Below are 19,540 nucleotides of genomic sequence, written 5' to 3'. Positions count from 1 at the left end.
AGTTATGAATTGTCTTCTGTGACTCTGAAGGGTTCTTTTTAACTGTGGTCAAAACTCCAGCAACACTTGTAGTATAAAGAACAACTGACACAACAGCTGTTGTATGATGACCCCGATGAAGGCCACACCCAAAACACCTTGATCCTGCACTGAGTTTTTAAGTGTTGCTGAAGACCTCTTCAGACTTTTTATCTTCTCCATGCACCTTGGAAGTGGGTGAAGTTGTGCCAGAAATCCCAGGCTGTTTACCAGACAGGGAGGGTCTTATAGACCCCACCGGCATCGCGTCATCAAGCGCCAAGGCCACGTCCCGTTTTGGGGGGAAAGAATTGCACTTCTAAACAACTATTAATAACCAAAGCTTTCACACTAAGATTTTAAGCGCGTAAGATATATAAATATTGACTGTCAGCGTGGTAAATAGCTAAATGATGCTGTCGACAGTTACCACTGATGGATCGCTAGCTTGAGACATACAGTGTAGCAGCATCAGTAAACATGGCTGTCATCTCCAACTAAATCTCAACGCTACCTGGTGATTCAATCAAATACGTATAGATGTCCGGACATGACGGCTGACCGATCAACCTGTGAGTCACGCCAGTTTGGGCCACTGCAGGACACTTCCTATTCATCATCTCGTCATGTGGCTATCTACAATTACAAAGTAAGACCTGAAATTACTTCACACACCCACCCATCACACACACACACACACGCACGTATACGTATTTCCTGTTTAAGCGAGTGACAGGTGTGAAAGTCATTGAATATGCTTTTACTTCCAATTGCTGCTCATATGTCAGACAGTCATGACCACTTTGCTTTAATTCCGCCACAGGAAACACAACAGCTGCATGTGGCTAATCTCAGTGTAAACGTAGGGGCGAATGAATGAAACTTTCTTTTTCATATATTAGTAGGTAGTAAAAACATGCTGAAGTGGTGCCTCATAAGCTTAGTCTTAATACAACACACATGTGACTGTGTTTGGCTTAAACTCTGCATCTCTCTGTCTTTTCTGTCCACAGATACAGCAGATCTGGAATAAATCTGAAGATCTGGAAGGTTAAATCTGTATTAATCCTAATCATGTGCAGGTTATTTTCTTGATTTGGGGTATGTGAGATGGTTTTCTTCAGGATATGAAACTGTGTGTGTGTGTGTACACAGATGGTGTACGATAGGCCTCAGACTGAACGTTCAGTTAAACAGGTTCCTCTTTTTCATGATGGTTTTACGGTGTTTGAGGACACAAAGTCCAGGAACCACCGACCAATGCTCTGTTGCTTCCACTCTCTGACCCACCCTGACACACACACACAAGGAAGAGAGAAAAAACAGTACTGAAAATATTATCACTACTTTGTTCAGCTCTTAGACTTATAGGTCCGTGTTCAGATTTCCAACGAGCTGCTGTTGAATTAATCAATGTCAAAAAATACATTGTCTTTGTTAATGATAAAGCTAGATATTGTAATTTCTCAAATTAATCATTTAAATTCCACATCAGATTTATTAAAAGTTTGTAATGTTTATCTGACATTCATTGTTAAATCATCAAACTAGCAAGTAGGCTATCTCTCCAAGTTATGCTACTTAGCTAACCTACTTTATTCTGTATTTTATTTTATGCCTGACATTTGGCCTGTGTAATTTTATGGTTCTGCGTTGAATTTCCCTCAGGATTAATAAAGTATCTCTATCTATCTATTTATCTATCTATCTATCTGTCTATCTGATATTAGGAATAGTTTAGGTGTAGCTAGCCTAGTAGTTTAGCTAATTAATGCTAAACGCTAGCTAGCATTATAAACTATTAAGCTACTCGTTATGGCAGTTACATACACAACTAGTAACTAGTAGGGTTAGCTAGCTAATGTTAGCTAATGTTAATCTAATTAGCCTTCTTTTTTTAGCTAGCTAGCTAATGTTAGCTAAACGAAGGCTAATTTGATTATAATAGCAGTCACTTTCACATACTTTTAATCAAAGTGTAAATGTTATGTAATGCAATCAGTTTTGTAATTCTGAGGTTGAAAATATTGATAATACATGTAACATGTAAAATAATGTGTGAGTGTTAATGTAAATGCTAAAGACAGTTGACAGTTGCGATGTGATCCACAGAAAATACTGTATATACCTGACAGAAATAACTGATAAGGATTAAAGAGGAAATGCATATGGGTAATTCTTGACACACTTATGGAAAGTTTGGGTAAAAATAGCTTACAAAAACTTCTTTTTTTTAAGTAAAAGAGGTACAAAAAAAAAATTTGAAAGGGGGAAATCCAAAACAATAATTTTGAGGGAAAAATGTATTTGTCGCAAAAATATTTCCCAAAAAAACTTGACCAGCCTGTTTGTTATTGACCCAGGACGCATCTCAGAGTTAAGGACTGAGCCTCTGTTATATAAAACCCCTGACAGCTGTGAGTGTGAGGGCAGAGCTTGCACACAAAGACAGAGAAAGTCCTCAAATACAATGGCAGGAAATGTCATGGGGTTATATCTTTAATCACAGTGTGGCCTCAGTTTGAAACCGTTTCCCAGAAATTTTAACAGCTAAATATTTCAGTTAGATTATTTGCCAAAACCATCACTTCTTTCCACAAAAATGAAGCCCCAAAACTATAGATTAGTTTGACCACTAGTGTCTAGAGCTACGTGCCGACCTGAAGACATCCATACTTGGATTGAAAGAAAGAGAACGGCGACAGTAACTTCTTCCTGTCTCCAAAGGCAGGAAGTGGTGGGGATCAGCATGTTCTGACGTCTTTTGTTTTTTTTCCAGGGGATGCTGAACAAATACAACCACCACGTCCACACTGACTGAACAGTACAGCAGACGAGAGTACAGCATATTGTCCTCATCTCCCACCATGCCAGAGCAAATGAAATCAGCATGCCCGCCTGAAAGCTCAGGCTGCAGAGCAGAAGTGTCTGGGCTTCAGGAATGCTGTAAACTGTGGTGTTTGTCCAAAAGGAGAGAGGAAGTTGACTCACCGGGAATTTTTTTTCAAGAGCCAGCTTCAGGAAAACAGAGAGGATGGAGCCCAGAGATACTGTACCATGTTCCCAGAAAACATTATGATTGTAATTAGCTGGGATTCTCTGTTCTTAGGAAGATGACGGTACGTTATTGTTTGATCTACGGTCCCAAACAGCCCCTCTTCCATGTTAAAACGATCTGAAACTGATACATCACCTTGAGTGTCCATAAATCTCAATAACATATATTATTTATGTAATGTGGGGGTACATAGTATACAGTTGGGTGCTTTTATCTGACGCTGTTCAAAATATTCTCACTTTCTGCCCACACACACTCTACCTCAAAGTCACTCTCAATCCAAGAAGGTAGAACTGAGTCATCTGCGGTGATGACGACCCACACACACACACACACACACACACACAGTGCGATAATTATTTTTTGAGGGGGAAGGTGACATGTGAATGATGACTATGAAAGGAGACACTCCTGATTGTGATATCATATCTAAAACTACTGTAACTGAACATATTTTTAAACACATTATTGGGAAAGGAGGAAGTTTGCAAGTATAGTCTAGTCACTTTGTGACTTTGTGACTCTGTGGTTTCTCGGCTGTTGCTTCTTCTTCTTAAATTTTTTCCATTTGGTTTTAGATCCCATGATTACTAGAATACATCTCACGGTTTCCTTGTTTTCTCAGCAAGTCCAATAATTTTAGAGCTAAGGTCATTTCGGTGTTACATTCAAAAAATCTCCTTTTGTGTTTATTCTTTATCACCTATAGACCCGAGTTTGAGAGCAGTTTGTTGGGCTGAATTCACCACCAAAACAGACAGTGACTGTACTCTGCATGCTGATGAGACCGGGGAATTCACTGTGATTTGAAAAGAGACCAAACATAAGCACATTGGGGTAAAGCTATTATCCTTTTCCAGCTGAATGGCAGCTGTGGTTGTAACAGCTGACATTTCTCTTCCACCCTCTACAAGTGTCTTCAAATCCTTTCTAATACTGACAAGCCAGGCTTTGTATTGTTTGGGGATTTCACTTGCATCAGTGCAATCAACCCCAATGCACACACAAACTCTTTATAAAGTCCTCCTGCTTACTCTTAAACAACTGGCTCCTGACCTTGAACAGGTCCAGGAAACTTTGAGACAATAACACCGCTATTTCATCCACGGACTGTATCTGGAAAAACAAGAGGAAATTCATTGAAGAAAAAAAAAAAAGTTTAAGATGAAAAGGGGCCAAAGTCAGCCAAGAGCCAATATGTGTGAGTCACTGATGGCGACTGTCCCAGGCCTGGAGAGGAATCAAAACAAAAGCACCAGCAGCCCACCGCGACGGCCATGCAGGCCTGTGAGGAGATGTTGGTTATGGGGAGTTCCTGGAGGTACTTAGCGCTGACCAAGTGTTTGGGCCTCATGTAATGCTTCCTGACTGTTTTCCTGTGGGACCTAGGAAAACATTCCCCACCCTCATGCTCAGAGACAGCAGCGATGACCACAACCACGATGACATTCCCTGAAAACCAGAAGGAAAGAGACACAAACCTGAGGTGTGAATAAAAGCTGAGGTGTTTCCTATGACCTTGTTGAACTCTTGGAGGAAAGTAACTGAGTACATTTACTCAAGTATACTGTATTTGAGTACAATTATGAGGTAGGCTACATGCACTTTACTTAGTATTCCAATTATGCTACTTTATAGGTAAATATTGTACTTTTTATTCCACTACATTTATTTGACAGCTATTGTTACTAGTTACGTTTCAGATTTTACATAAAAAAAGCATATAATACATTCATAAAATACAATATAGACTCATGGTAAAGGCACCAACGTATTTGACTTGTGTGACCCCATTCAAGAAAGCAGTGCCCATAGGTATTGGAGATATCTATGGTATTTACTTGGTTTCAGATGTTAATGAGTTATGAAGATCCACCAAATACACTAAACTAAAACAAACTCTATCTTGACCAGTTACAACAATAACATGATAAGAATTGATGCATTAGTATTAATAACCGTCTAAACCTGTTATATATCACTGAGGGCAGAATGAGACTACTTTTGACACTTGAAGCACATTTTGCTCTGTTAACGTTAACGTTAATCCTTACTGTTGTGTTGGTACTTTTTAACTATTTTGTTGGTAGCCGACTGCTTTCTGGAAGAATTAGCTAGCTAGGTAGAGCGATACCACTCTCTTGTTTGTACATTAAATATAATGTTACAGCTAGCAGCCAGTTATCTTAGCTTAGCACAAAGACTGGAAACAGGGGGAAACAGCTAGCCTGGGTCTGTCCAACAATGACAAAATCTGCCCACCTGCACCTCTGAAGCTCACTAATTAACACGTTATATGTTTGTTTTAATTCATACAAAAACTAGTAAAAGTGTGAAAACGACAATTCGCCATGTTACGGGGGTCAGCGCTATGTGTTGGACTACTTTTTGGCTCTGGGCAGTTGCCAGGCAACCGGCAGATATGGAGAGGAAGTTGGCTTGCTAAGAAATAGTCTGCACATAGATAACCCATACACTGTCTATGAGATAACCCCAGTAAAACTGTGAATTACTGTTTTTACATTTCCTTTCGAGGTGCTGGTAGGACAGAGCCATGCTTGGTGTATCCCTGGGGTTCATGTATTTGTGATAATAAACTAGGCTAATCGTCTGCTAGCTGTAGCTTCATATTTAGCTAGCTTAACTAATTTACTACTCTCCACCAGCTAATTCCCAAAATGTCAAACTACTCTTTTAAGTAAAGAATGTGAGTACTTGTCAGTATCAACTGTCGCTCCATAATCCACACCAAAATAATTTATTGTGTCCACAGTCCACAATGTCTGGGGCTCAGTCATTGACAGATCTGTCTCATAGACATTATATGGTCTGTCCCTGTGACTGAACCAGTGCTGGTCCAGCTCAGTGTGTGTGTGTGTGGCCCAGTGTATGTGGGCAGTATATGAGGGAGGAATGTGAGAGTGGGAAGGCTCAAAGGGGGACATTCTTGTGACCTACAAACGGACAACAGAAAAGATTTTGTCCTCCCGGGTGACAATGACAAGCATGAAGACAGAGCTCATTATTCAAAACGGGCTGTGATGAAATGTCTCTGATGACAGCGCAGCTGGGCCTTGCGTCATTTTCACTTAATGTAATCTGGATGGAAAGTTATTGTTCAACGCTGACACAGTTTATCATGAGTCTGTGGAGTATTAGTTACATGTAGGCCCATTGATTCCCTCACATTATCTGTATAATGTTTAATAGATTGTAAGTAATAACATCAGATGTGAACACCATTTACATCTTCCAAGATTTCAAAGAACTCTTTCAATTCAGCTGAATAAATAACTTATTGCAACATAATCCTCTCACATAAAGTTTACATTTTAGGCCTAACAGCAGCAACTGACATATATGTATCTCATGTTTATTCTATTTTTGGCACAAATATTCTGTAATGTTCTGTATTTTTGTATTGTGTTATAGTTTTTTCCTTTTTTATTGACTAATCCTGATTTTAGTTGCCATTATTTTATTTTTCATTTATGTGAGATGTCTTTATAAGTGCTCATAGCCCTTTTATATCATTTAATGTGTTATGTTTTTTGTCTTTTCTCATCTGCGCAAATAGGTACACTCATTAACTAACCAAAACTAGTATTGCTTAATATATTGCTAAAATTGCTGCTGTTGATTATCTATTAGCCAAAACCAAATGAATCATTTACTTCTATAATCTTTCTTATAAAGATAGAGCAGCACTGACCTGTGAGTCCAGTAAATATGAAATTTGCTGAGATGCAGTTACTCAGTGGTGTCAGGATGCTGCCCTCCAGTGGCAAACCAGATCACAGACAGTGGTTTCTATGCGCAGTGTTGACACTGGTGGTGAATCATGCAAAGTGGAACACATCAGGTTGTGAACTTTGATTTCAGAAGATATAAACCAATCTTTTTTTTATTTAGAAAAACAAAAATTCAGTAAAAGTATTAAGTTTTATTCGTCACATGCTCACACAATATGTGCAATGAAAGGCAGGGTGGCATACTCTTGAGGATGTGCTAAAAAGGCAAGTGTGCAATAAAGAATATGTATTAGAATAGGTATGAAAAAGAGATATAAACAATAAAAACAGAATGGTCATGGGGCACTCAAACATGTACTGTACATGACATTCCATATTTAAATAATTAAGCTTCTGTTCAGCATCTTGATTCATGTAAATGGTCCACTTTTCCCAATTTCAGTCTAAAATACTTCTTTGACTCTCAAGAAGTAGACAGAGAGTGCATTTCCCAAACAATACTAGGCCATTGCTCTTTCTTTGGAGGATCAGCTTAATGTCTTGTTGGACACAAGCTAAATTTAGGGCTTTTTCACAGGACAAATTTCGCACAGGTGTTACTTAACTATGGCTTTGTTATACTCAAGTGTCCGAGTGTGACAGTGAGTCAGCGGGCACAATGCCAGGACCCTGAAACCGAAGCAGGTAAATGGAATTCAGCCATCATTCATGATATTATTTACACGTGTGGCCATGACATGTCAAAATGTCTTCTGTGAAAAAGAGTTGTTAGTCAGGTATCTGTCTCCTTGTATACTCTCTACAATGTTAAAACCAACATTTTACCCATCATCATAAAGCAATTAAAAATATTCCCCTTGAACTGGCTACAAGTTTTTAATAACTTTGTGTCCAAAACCAATGGGAATAAATGAATTTAAGGGTTTGATGGTCAGATATGTTTGTCTATTTCCTGACATACAAATGCTTTCTACATCTTTAACAGACATAAAGCTGTGAACTGTGAGAGGGGACTTGCAGTCAGCAGCATTGACGTGTAACATGTCAATTACCTTCAACAGATTCTCACGATCCTTCAGCTGAATTTCAGCCCCGACCTGAAAGTCAACACAAGCCGAGCTAGTTAGTAAACATGCTGTCAAACTGTTAGCAGCTGCTAAATGTGGAGTCTAAGTCTGTCCACTATCCTAGATAAATGGTTTATTTATATCTTATTATGTCTGATTCATAGTTGATATCTTATCTGATTGTTTTGGCCAGTTTCGTGTTGCTGAGAGAATCTGCTCAGGAGCATTTCAGCCACTGCTTTTTTTTTTTTTTTTACCAGATCAATAATTAGAGAACATTATAATTAAATTAAATCTAATGAAAGGAGAAGCTTCAAGCCCTCTTAGAGTCAGCTGGTCAGGGCAGTGCTGAGTCCAGGCCCTCAGGCGTTGAAGACATCCTGCTCACAGAATGAGTTTCAGCCTCGCAGTTTAAGATCATTACTTTGTTTCCAGAAAAGTCTCAAATAAGGTTTTAGTGGCTCTTTGCTGGCGTGACTTCTGCAATAGCTTCATTCTTTACAAGCCAGAATTTAAAAAAATGTGTCCAGCTGGTGCCTCTTGTGACATTTCACATGTCCATGGTTTGTTAGCAGCACCAAAGAGAAATTTCCCCTCTAAAACTTCTCAAATGGTTTCATTTAAATTATACAATATTTTGCAACAAAGCTCAGATAAGGGAAACAATTTCTGTAGCATAACTTTATTTTATTTTTTTTCCTCTCATGACCCCTTAGGGTGGGAACCACTGGACTAAACTAGCTAACTGTGGTTAAAAACCAGCTCCATCTCAGTTATATGCACTTTACCACTGCAGAATAAAAGATTAAAAGCATCTGGATCAGATTTCTTCGTCTCATCTTTCCATCCCTTTGGTGCACTGCACTGCTATTGATGCATCAGCATTAACAATCTAATAATGTAATTTATATATCAGTCACAGGGGCTATTTTTCTGCAGAATTAGTACTTTTACTTTTAATAAATGCATTTCGTTGACAATACTTTATTATACTATACTTCTACTTGAGTAGAATTTTCAATGCAGGACTTTTACATGTAGCGGAGTATTTTCAAGTTGTTGTATTGTCTTCTTCCACCACTGAAAACAGCAGTTCACAAAACACATCTCCCCACAAAGTCCATTAGTAGCTGTTCTGGAGCTTTCGATAGTATCCCACAGACTTCCTCAGCAGATAGAGTTGATGAAGAATTAACTTTGAATCTCATGTATTGTTTGCTCCTCAGCACATGATTTAACATTCCCTCTGGTCTTGCTTTCTTCCAAATTATTCCAAGTGTGACTTCTCATTATATCACCAGCTCTATTTTAGTAACAAGTGTGCAGCCATGACCCAAAAAAACTATATTAACCTTCTGAGAGTTACACTTGAATGTCATGCTCTCATGTTGTACCACCAGATGGAGCATGAACAGAATGTGTTACATCCTCCCATTGGTGCAAACATCAGCAAAAGTTGAGAGCTCCAAAGTGTCTGATAATAAATGTCTCGCAGTACACGGTCATATAACTTTTCAGGACCAATCAGTGACTCTGCTATAATACACAATCATGAGATAAATATAGGACATTAAAGGAGAGGAGGAGGACGTCATGATTTATGCAACCTACATGTAAAATATGAGATGTCTTTTATGTGTGATCCTCTTCTCATTTGAGACTGGAAAGTGGAACCTGATAAGGACAGTGGTGACTTAAGCCTTGTGGAGGAATGTGGGAGTGATAGAAAACTGTCTCACGTGTTTGGTAAAAAAAAGAAAAAAAGAAAGAGTCACAAGGAGGCCTGGTCATGTTTTCGTCATGGGCAAAGGAGCTTCTCCAATATTCATGGTCTGTGAAATCTGTTTTTTTTGCAACATATTCCATATTGTGGTATTGAAGGAGGCAAACAGATTATCCCTGACAATGCATGCCAACTTTATTTCACTTTCACATGTCTGTTTCATAAAAGAAACATAATTGATGGAGTTATTTTTGTTTTATGATGTAGTTTCTATCAATTCAACAGTGTGATTGGGTTAGGGTTAGGGTAATTTCCTGAGAATACGTTTAAACTGAAGCGTTATAACTTTCCTGTGTTAGAGGCATTAACAAACATATATCTTCTTACTTATTGTTGTATTTTGACCAGGTCATATCAAACTGTCCAAGAGGACAGGATGAATCCCAATGACTTTGGTGATCCTCTGACTTTTATGATACTTGTGGTTCTAAGTGAAATAGCTCAACAACTATTGGATGGATTGCCATGAAATTTAGTTTAGAAATGTGTGTCCCCTTTCGGATAAATTTGAATGACTTTGGTGATCTCTTAACTTTTCTTCTTGCGCCATCATCAGGTCAAAATTTTAATTCGTCCTATAATTTGATTTATGACCAAACACCTGCAAAACTTTGTGTTCAGTGCTAATTAGCAGATGTTACCATTCTAACACACTAATCTACGATAGTGAACATGGTAAACATTATACCATTATAACATCTGATGCCATAATTCTTCTGTGGACTTACCTGCCCAGGGACTGCTGATGAAATTGAACTATCTAGCTAACTCTGGGGAAGTTGAATAAACAAATAAAATAAAATAAACAAATACCTGCTAAACATCAGCATGTTTGTCATTGTGAGCAAGTGTGCTGATGTTGGCATTCAGCTCAAAGCACCGCTGTGCCTAAGGACAGCCTCACAGAGCAGCTAGCATGACTTGAACTCGGCTGTATGTCATTGATATCCATCCATGCTGCTTGTTAATATATACTGAGTCACTAGAAACTCAGTGACCTTTGTGTTGTTGCTGAAACAGTCCTGTAGCGGCTAACTTTGTGAAACTTGGCACTTTTAATTACATTCATTTAACTTTATGGTCATTTTTGAGGCTGTTGTTTGACATATTGATGTATTGTTCCAATCACATGCCAATGTCATTATGTAAATTAAGTGTGCAAAATATGAGTATATTAGTAAATATTATTAGAAATACCTCTAAGGTAGGATTTATTACAGGGTTGTTGCATTGCATTGTATTACATCACACAGGTGTTTCTATATTTCAGGACACACACCCAGTGTATAAGAAAAACTCTATAAACAATGAATATTACATCAAGTGCACATATAAATAAAACACACAGCAAAACACATACAGATCCACAAACATGACTTCATGTCCTGTTGCAGGGATCCAAACAATCCACACCCTGTACACCCCATAAAACCATAAATGTGACTGCTTAGCATGAAGAAGCCAGTGGGCACAAAGGCATGTTTGAACCTGATCACGTTGTACTGGAGTTCTCGATGTTCTACCCGCTGGGAGAAGCTTGATATTTTGGGTGCAGAATACGAGCTGTGCCAGACACAAATGTATCTGCAAGTCCGAAAACAGACTGCTCGTAGATCGAGTAAAGAGGCAGGTGCTGCTGAACTCCCGTCATGTTCTCACAGTGTCTTTTCAGTCAGTGTAAATGCCGAGGTACGCGATAATCTTTATTGCCTCATATCTGATATATCAGAGCATGTAATGACATAACTATCAGAGTTTATGTTATTACATTCATTATTATGCAATCTAAATAGAACAGGAGGTATGAATGATATCACTTAACAACAAAGGAACTGATCTTAATCTCAGTTAACTTCCTAATCAGGGAATGAGGCTGTAAAGTCTTAAACACAGGGCTAAAATCAACAATTAATGCTTGTGAATAAGCAGTGGAATTCTCTAAAGTTTGGAAAAAGATGCAAAGCACAACTGATAGCATCATCTTTGCCTCATTTACATCTGAATGCAAACTACCAGGGATGTAATAGACAACTGACATCAACAGCTGTAACTGCAAATCGGCCTATCTGATGAAAACACTTTGTTATCAGTGTCTTTACAACGCTGACATGGATCCCCCCCCCCCCGCCAGCGGAATCTCCCCAGAACCGAACACAGACGTATTTTCATGAAGAACTTCTCAACTCAAAAATAGCACTCTGGAGAAGCAACAGGTGGTGGTGGTGGGTGGAGCTCTGGCTATGCACATGTGGTAATACATAACAAGTATGTGTGCGTGAGAACAGTTGCACATAAAAGGCCACATTTCTCGCATATCACATTATAAGGTCCAAACTCTCACAACTTCTACACACACAGACAACTTTATTTTCTTTCATCTGTGTCAGCGCCCAAATGAGATCCAAAGATAAGATGTGCCCTGGGTTGAATAACCTAGATCAGATAACCAGTGACATCAGTTTCTGTGCAGCAGTGGGGATGCCTAGCCAGTGCTGGCATGACATCATAGATGCCCAGTCATTCACAGAAAAAAACAAACCTGTCAATGGGACAGTGATTAGTTTCCACTGCAGACAGCAACCTTTTTGGCTCAGGAGCCAAGAATTTTGTCCTGAAGCTGATGGCAGCCATGTAACTTTTGATCTTCTTGCAAGAATGACCTTGAACAGACAGTGCCAACAGACAGTTGTATTATAAATATTCAGCATATCTTTTTTGTAATCACAATTTCAGCTTGACGTGTGTGACCTGCTTCCTCTGTGGCACCAGACTGTAAAAAAAAGCTCTTCCTCCCACGAGGCCACCGTGGTGTTATGAATGACATGCAGGGGCAGTGATCATCAGTGAGCCTCCATGTGGACTCCAGGTGGAAAGAAAGGAGAAGGTGTGTGATCTTACAGAAGGCCTGCAAGGAGTGTGTGTGTGTGCAAATAAATGTAGTTTTCTGAGTGATAGTTGTCAAAATGTCAAAATGTTTCTGACTGGAACTCATCTACTTTAGGAACATACAGGAGGTAGACACAATAATAGGATACAACAACTCCACAAAATATTACCCTTAAAATTACTTAGCACGACAGTCTCAAACATATATTGTACACATGATAATAATAAGCTTTCTAAAGCTTATCATTATTATCATGTGTACAATCATTGGATTGGATTGCACTGCGTTGTGCAGGTAGCAGTGTGTCTAACCCCTGTACAACCCCTGCTAAGTTACCTGTTGGACCCCTTTTAACCCCCTGTTCTTCCCACTCTCTGTGCAATGTGTACAGTTTTTGGACTACTCCCTGGCCCCAGATTTGCTGTGTGGTAAATTGGAAATAATCAAAATAGAAGCTAGATTTTGACAGAGGGTCCCTTTGTCAGAATTCAACACCTTAAGGCCCTCATGTCAGAGGATATTGTTGATGCATATTCCCAAATATATTTTCAATTACATTACCAACAAACCAGTTCACACATAGTAAACCTGGAGCCCTGGGACAGTTAACTGCTTTACCCAGCCCTGTCCCTGTGGACAGCAGGTACAGGTGTTTTTGTCATGTATTGTATGGAACACACCAGAAAAGATAACTCTCTTCACTTTTACCATAAGACAACAGGCATTACAAAATATCTTCTCCCATGAATAGAAAAAAAAACTTCTAATGTACTGTGACTTCCTGTTTAAAATTCATAAAATCACATTTTTTTCCATTTTATCAGCAAAAATACTACGACACAACAAAGAGACACTCGGGGAATTATCTAATTCAGTAGTGACTGCGCATGTGGAGGCGCACCAGCCTCTTCCTGCTCAAAACATCAAGTTATATTCAGCTGCATCGAGTTTTATTAAGCCATGTGTCTGTGAGTGTGTGCGTGTGACTGTGTTTCAGGAGGACAATGCTGCGGTTCTTCGCTGTACGCGCGTCAACGGAATCCCGAAGTGCGTCATCGATCGTCTATTCTCTCCGAACGCGCGCTGTGATTGGCCGGAGGCTGGAAATCTCCCCGCCCACCGCCCAGCCTTGTATGGAAACCTTTCTCTCGCGTCATGGGTACAATGAAGCTAACAGTATAAATGCGTTGCAGAGATGTGAGCGGAGGGACTGCTCCTCAGCCGGGAAACACTGAGGATGACCGACGGTCGTTTGTGGAGTACAGACAGTTCAAAACACTTGTAGACGGGCCTAACAGGTAAGACATATTTATGGTTTTTAATACAGCGGACTTGAATGCGGAAACTCCTTATTTCTAAATGTTCATATTATATTCATAAATGATGACATCGAACAGAAATCAGCCGCCTCTTCTCCCTTTATTGAGCAGAAAGCAAAGCGTTTTGCACAAATAAATTATATGTCGCCGTCTATTTACATCTCTACCAAAACGAGCTTAAGTTGTAGAATAAAGTTTGGAAGTGAAAGTGCACCAGGGAAGTCGCACCGGCACTGTGCCCCTGTCTGAAAGTCAACCCCACTTACAGTATGTCCCAGGCATGTGCAGCTGACTACATTTACTACACAGTCATATATGATGAGTTACTGTTGCTATGATGAAGAGCAGAGCACTTTATAGGTGTTCTCATTAAGTGAAGGATGCTTATTAATTTCTATGCAGTTTGTCTTGCTTGAGGCAAGGATGGATTACCAACTGGGCAACTGCACCAGGGCCCTACACACCCCCCCCAAGGGCCTCCACCATGTGGCATTGGTTTATGGTAGCCTAACTTAGGTTAAAAATTGAATTAAATTTACCTTTTAAAATGTAACTTTGTGCACAAGGATTTGCTACTAAAGTACAATATCAACTGACATCATAAGGGCCTTAAGGAGGGTCCTGCATTGTCTTGATGCTTGAACTACCACACAGCAACACCTGGGCCTATATAATATTCCAGCACATGAATACTGTAGTGAATACAGCGCACAGAGAGGGGGTAAACGAGGGACCCTTAGCAGGTTAATTCAGCCATGGTTTGAAGGTTTCAGAAAAAGATCAGAAAAAGAAGCTTTTAATAATCTGACATTTGTGATTACGTCTTTTTCAGTCTTGCAGTCATGACTTGCATACACCCCCAGCATGGATCACAGCCCCATGAGAACAACCTTGGCAGCCCCGAGCTTCAAACCACAGACTTCATCTCCAGGCTGGCTGTCGATATGAGCAGCCCACGGGACCACCTCTCTGCTCCATCCCTGCCAAGCATCAGCTCCCTGGTGGGCACTCAGCTGGCCGACTTCGACGCGTATTCTTGTCAGTTCACCGCCGCCCCTGCCCACGTCACTCCGTCGTCGGGCCAGGAGACCCCCTTCAAGCTGGATGACCTCCAGGTTTACGGCTGCTACCCTGGAGCGTTCACGCTGAGTTACCCAGACGAGGCCGTGTCCCCTGCTGGGTCAGATTATTTTGGCAGCCCAGCATCGGCCTCGTCTCCTTCAACCCCCGGGTTCCAGAGTCAGCATGCGTCAAACTGGGATTCCGCCTTCGGCCCATACTCGCCAAGTCCAGGGTACTGGGGGACAGAGGAGACCACAGTGCCACACGCGCCCTCTTTCTTCACTTTCGGCTCAGGGTCTGTGGAGGATATGTCTCATATGGGTCAATCACACTTACGAGAGCAGGATCCTTTCACTTTGGCCCACCCTCGCCCATCTGCCCTGACCTTCCCCGCCTTGGTGATGGAGCAAGCACGTAGCCTCGATGGCACTGACCAGCTGGATGGAAGCTTATCACCCAAGTTAAAAAGTCCAAGTGGAAATGAGGGCTGCTGTGCTGTGTGTGGGGACAACGCCTCCTGTCAGCACTATGGGGTTCGCACCTGTGAGGGATGCAAAGGGTTTTTCAAGGTAAAGAAATCTGACTTGTCTATGCAGCCAATTAATCTGTTTCTTTACAAAGACTGAACAAAATCATGTGTCATCTAACTGAATGTTTTGTGCCTGTCTTTGAGACGAGTTTAGAGTAACTCTTCTTTCTTTTTCACAGCGCACAGTACAAAAAAATTCAAAGTATGTTTGCCTTGCCAACAAGGACTGTCCAGTGGATAAGAGGAGGCGGAATCGATGCCAGTTCTGCCGTTTCCAGAAGTGTCTAGTCGTAGGCATGGTGAGGGAAGGTGAGTTCGGTACAAACCCAGATGAATGGCGGTAGAATGAGGACGGTAACGCTGAGCTTAAAGTAACAGCTGATGTCACCATTTTTCCAGTTGTGAGAACAGATAGCCTGAAAGGACGAAGAGGTCGCCTGCCCTCCAAGCCTAAAGTCGCCCAGGACATGACAACCACTGTGTCCCCAGTGAGCATGATCGCTTCACTTGTGAGGGCCCACATTGACTCAAATCCAGGAGTTGGGAAACTGGATTATTCCAAGGTAAAAACTAAATAAAATTTAAAAAAACAACTCATAAATGAATATTTGATTACCCTCTGAGGCATCAGTTTGAACTTTTCTGCCTTCTGCAATTTCAGTATGAAGAGACAGAAGTCAGTCCGAACAAGAAAGAGGATGCAAGTGACATCAAACGGTTTTACGACTTACTCACTGCCTCCATGGAGGTCATCAGGAAGTGGGCGATCAGCATCCCAGGCTTCTCTGAGTTCTGCTCAGAAGACCAGGAGCTGCTGCTTGAATCTGCGTTCGTTGAGCTCTTCATCTTGCGACTTGCGTATCGGTGAGCGCAGCTTCCTAGCAAAAACACTGGCATGTAACACAGATGAATTTAATCATGTTTATTGTACAACTTACATGTAATATTCCTGAAGCTTGGTATAAAATCAACAAACTATGTTGTTTTTTTTCTTTTTGAAGTTCCAATCCTGAAATGGCCAAGCTCATCTTCTGCAATGGGGCCGTGCTTCACAAAACGCAGTGTGTGCGAGGCTTTGGGGACTGGATTGACTCCATCTTGGAGTTTTCTCAAACCCTCCATCGCATGAAGCTAGACGTTTCCTCCTTCTCCTGTCTCACAGCCCTGGTCATAATCACTGGTAAGAGCTTCACTCAACCTTTAACACTATTTAACACGTCTAACTTTAGATGTTTTGGGCTTATACCCACCCTTCCACCTCCAACTTAAATCACAATCAGAGTTATTTTTATTCAGCAAGGACAACCGTTTGCTCAAGGAATCTGGTTACATTGGTGTGACAATACAAGGCAGTTACACAACACAGGATTGACACGACAGGTGTTCGACAAAATGTAACACAACCTCACGTATAGTGCAGAGATGATGTATAATATATCACAGCAGACTAAACATAACCACAATGCAGGTTTACATTTAAGGCAAAGGAATTGTTCCAAGCTTAGTTTAGTACTGTAGTATGCCACTTAATATAGTTGTTATATAATATATTTTGTATACACATATTATACAATCCAGAGTTGTGGTGTTTTTTAAAGCTGATTAAAATCAAATGAGCAAAGAGGAAATTAATAGATTAAAAAATGAATCCTATCAATCAGATTTGTCCCCGCACGGTTTCTCTATTATCAGTGTGTGTTATGTATATGTATATGCATATGGTCAAAATAATGAAGCATAAGGCTCACTCTGACTCTGACATGTATCTTATTTTCTTCTGCAGACCGACATGGTCTTAAAGAGCCAGCACGTGTGGAGGATTTGCAGAACCAGCTCATCACCTGCCTGAAAGATCACGTCTCTGGCTGCGGCTCAGACTCGTTGCGGCCCAATTATTTGTCCAGACTTCTCGGGAAGCTGCCTGAGCTCAGGACTCTGTGCACTCAAGGCCTCCAGCGTATCTTTTACCTTAAATTAGAAGATCTTGTTCCTCCACCACCGATTGTGGACAAAATCTTCATGGACACGCTTCCGTTTTGAGTGAGTGAGATGGGAGATTGACCATCTGTGATATAAAATCTGGAGTTCATATGAGAGCCAAAGAGAAGAGACTCATAAATCAGGTAGTAGTAAGTGAAACTGCAAGAAGAACAGTAATTCCGAGGGATTGTTCAGCTCCAGAGGAAAAAGGGCTACTTCTGAATAACAAAGTGAATGAGTTATAAAACTTTCGACATGTATGTGGAGCCATCGCAAAATGCTCTTCCTAGTTTGTGTTTCCAGGATATTGTGTTCTCTGCAGATGGAATTAGACAGGCCAGCTCATGGACCAAATGGTGACTGTTTACATACAACAAGGTGCCATGAATGGAAACATTTCTGATGGAGGGAAGATGATTGCACTTTCCAAACAGTTACAAATTAAATATGAATAATATCTGCGCCAAAATTTCGAGGATGTAATGAGCACAATAATCTTGCTTTTTTTTTGTAACAATGTTGTTTTGATTTTGACTGTAAATTGCACATAAAATATCAGACAAAGCACTATTGTGATATCTTCAGTATTAGAAGTGGTCGTCATTATATTTCTGTTTAGATTAAATACTTCAGGAGCTCCAGCATTTCACAGAAGCACTTTGTCATTCAAACACACTTTCTAGCCCCCAAAACGAAGGTTTGGCGAGTCCACTGGCATCAACGTCCAAAGCATCAGTCACTCAACCTCCAGTTTGCTTTGTATTTAATAAAGTAGGTTAAACCTACAGAATTATTCAGTAGTATCATTCATGTATCATGAATAGACATTGAGCAGCTAATATACTGTGTATCATCCAGTACAGTCTTATACACTGGTCTTGTATGTAAATTATTTTGAATCTCTTTTAAACCTGCTGGTGTAAATGCCACATGAACTGTATTCTGCTGTCTGGGGAAAATGTACTTTTGGGCCTGTTATTTTTACATAGTAAGAAGTTATATTTTACTGCAGCTAAACATGAAATAAAAATTTAAAACTGCATATTCCAACTGCTTTTGTCATCTTTTCTCTGAATATTTAGAGAAGTATATTGAATTATGTAGTAACTGTAGTTGAGGTTGTGTGTGTGTCTAAATTATAAACATTATAAACACTGAATTAACAATTTTTCTACTTTAGTCTACTGTTTAATCTTCCATTGTGTGGCAGCGCTGAGTAACCTGCTGTACCAGCCCGAGTCAAGTGTAACTTCTTCTTGTGGCAATAGATCAGAACATACTGCTGAAAAATGTCCCCCCGTCCACCTCCCTCCCAGTTATGTGCTGCTCTCTTTTTAGAAGCTGGTGGAATTCCCATTCCAGTCTCAAGTGACCCAGACTACTTCATCATTGTATAGTGCCACACTCTCACATGCATGTGTGCCTGTGTCAAAACATGAATGTACACCTTTTACAGCTTGAAGTAAATACGTTATGGAAAAACTGCTACAAGTCAGGGCGATAAAAGATCATTTATAGAAGATATAGATTACACTGGGGAACAATTTGAAAAAAAAATTCTGTTGAGTTAGATTTTTATGCTGATTAAAACTAAAATTGGCATGCTGATTCCAAAATTGCAGTCAGTTTTTTTCTAGCACGTCAAGTTTTTTCTCCACAGCTTACCCTCCAGATAAGCAAAATTCCACTGATTAGCTGTAGTAAGACTTGCCAGCTGATTACGATTGGACTCATCTACAGCTACGTGGCAACTTGTTTGTGCAGTCACAATTGAGACAGTGCGGTGAGAGGTGTGTGCAGCTCCCAATAGGTCAGTACTATCACACACATATCTGTTAAGTACAGTATTTTTCATATTTTTTAAGAAAACGGGGATCCTATAGTTCAAAAACTTGACGTGATAGAGAAAAACTGAGATCAGTTTTGGATTCCGCACCCAAAAATTAGTTAAAACAGCTGTCAGACCTAACTCAACAAAAATTGTGTTCCCCAGTGTTACTCATGTGCACCTGTTAATAGCATGTGGGCCTCTATGGTCCACTATAATGGTCCAAAACAGGCAAAGTCAGCAGAAATACAGAGGCT

At 40.2% G+C, this 19,540-nt stretch overlaps 1 protein-coding gene across 1 annotated transcript; it reads left to right on the top strand.

Annotated features, from left to right (window-relative positions):
• Positions 1–13,776: 13,776 nt before the first annotated feature.
• nr4a1 (nuclear receptor subfamily 4, group A, member 1) lies at positions 13,777–18,497 on the top strand. Its single transcript, XM_070910327.1, has 7 exons — positions 13,777–13,863; positions 14,717–15,515; positions 15,655–15,784; positions 15,875–16,038; positions 16,137–16,339; positions 16,477–16,655; positions 17,259–18,497. Exons 2-7 carry the CDS (start codon positions 14,727–14,729, stop codon positions 17,513–17,515), a joined length of 1,722 nt encoding a protein of 573 aa, XP_070766428.1. The 5' UTR covers positions 13,777–13,863; positions 14,717–14,726; the 3' UTR covers positions 17,516–18,497.
• Positions 18,498–19,540: the final 1,043 nt, after the last annotated feature.

Source organism: Enoplosus armatus, chromosome 8, assembly GCF_043641665.1.
Source record: "Enoplosus armatus isolate fEnoArm2 chromosome 8, fEnoArm2.hap1, whole genome shotgun sequence".
NCBI lineage: Eukaryota > Metazoa > Chordata > Actinopteri > Centrarchiformes > Enoplosidae > Enoplosus > Enoplosus armatus.
This window is presented reverse-complemented; position numbering and strand designations above follow the sequence as displayed.

Excerpts from the sequence above, each read along its gene's own strand:
- nr4a1 (XM_070910327.1), top strand. The coding sequence starts at position 14,727 with ATGACTTGCATACACCCCCAGCATGGATCACAGCCCCATGAGAACAAC. Across the intron at positions 15,785-15,874 it reads CGTAGGCATGGTGAGGGAAG|TTGTGAGAACAGATAGCCTG; the intron begins GTGAGTTCGGTA and ends CCATTTTTCCAG. Across the intron at positions 16,656-17,258 it reads AGCCCTGGTCATAATCACTG|ACCGACATGGTCTTAAAGAG; the intron begins GTAAGAGCTTCA and ends TTTCTTCTGCAG.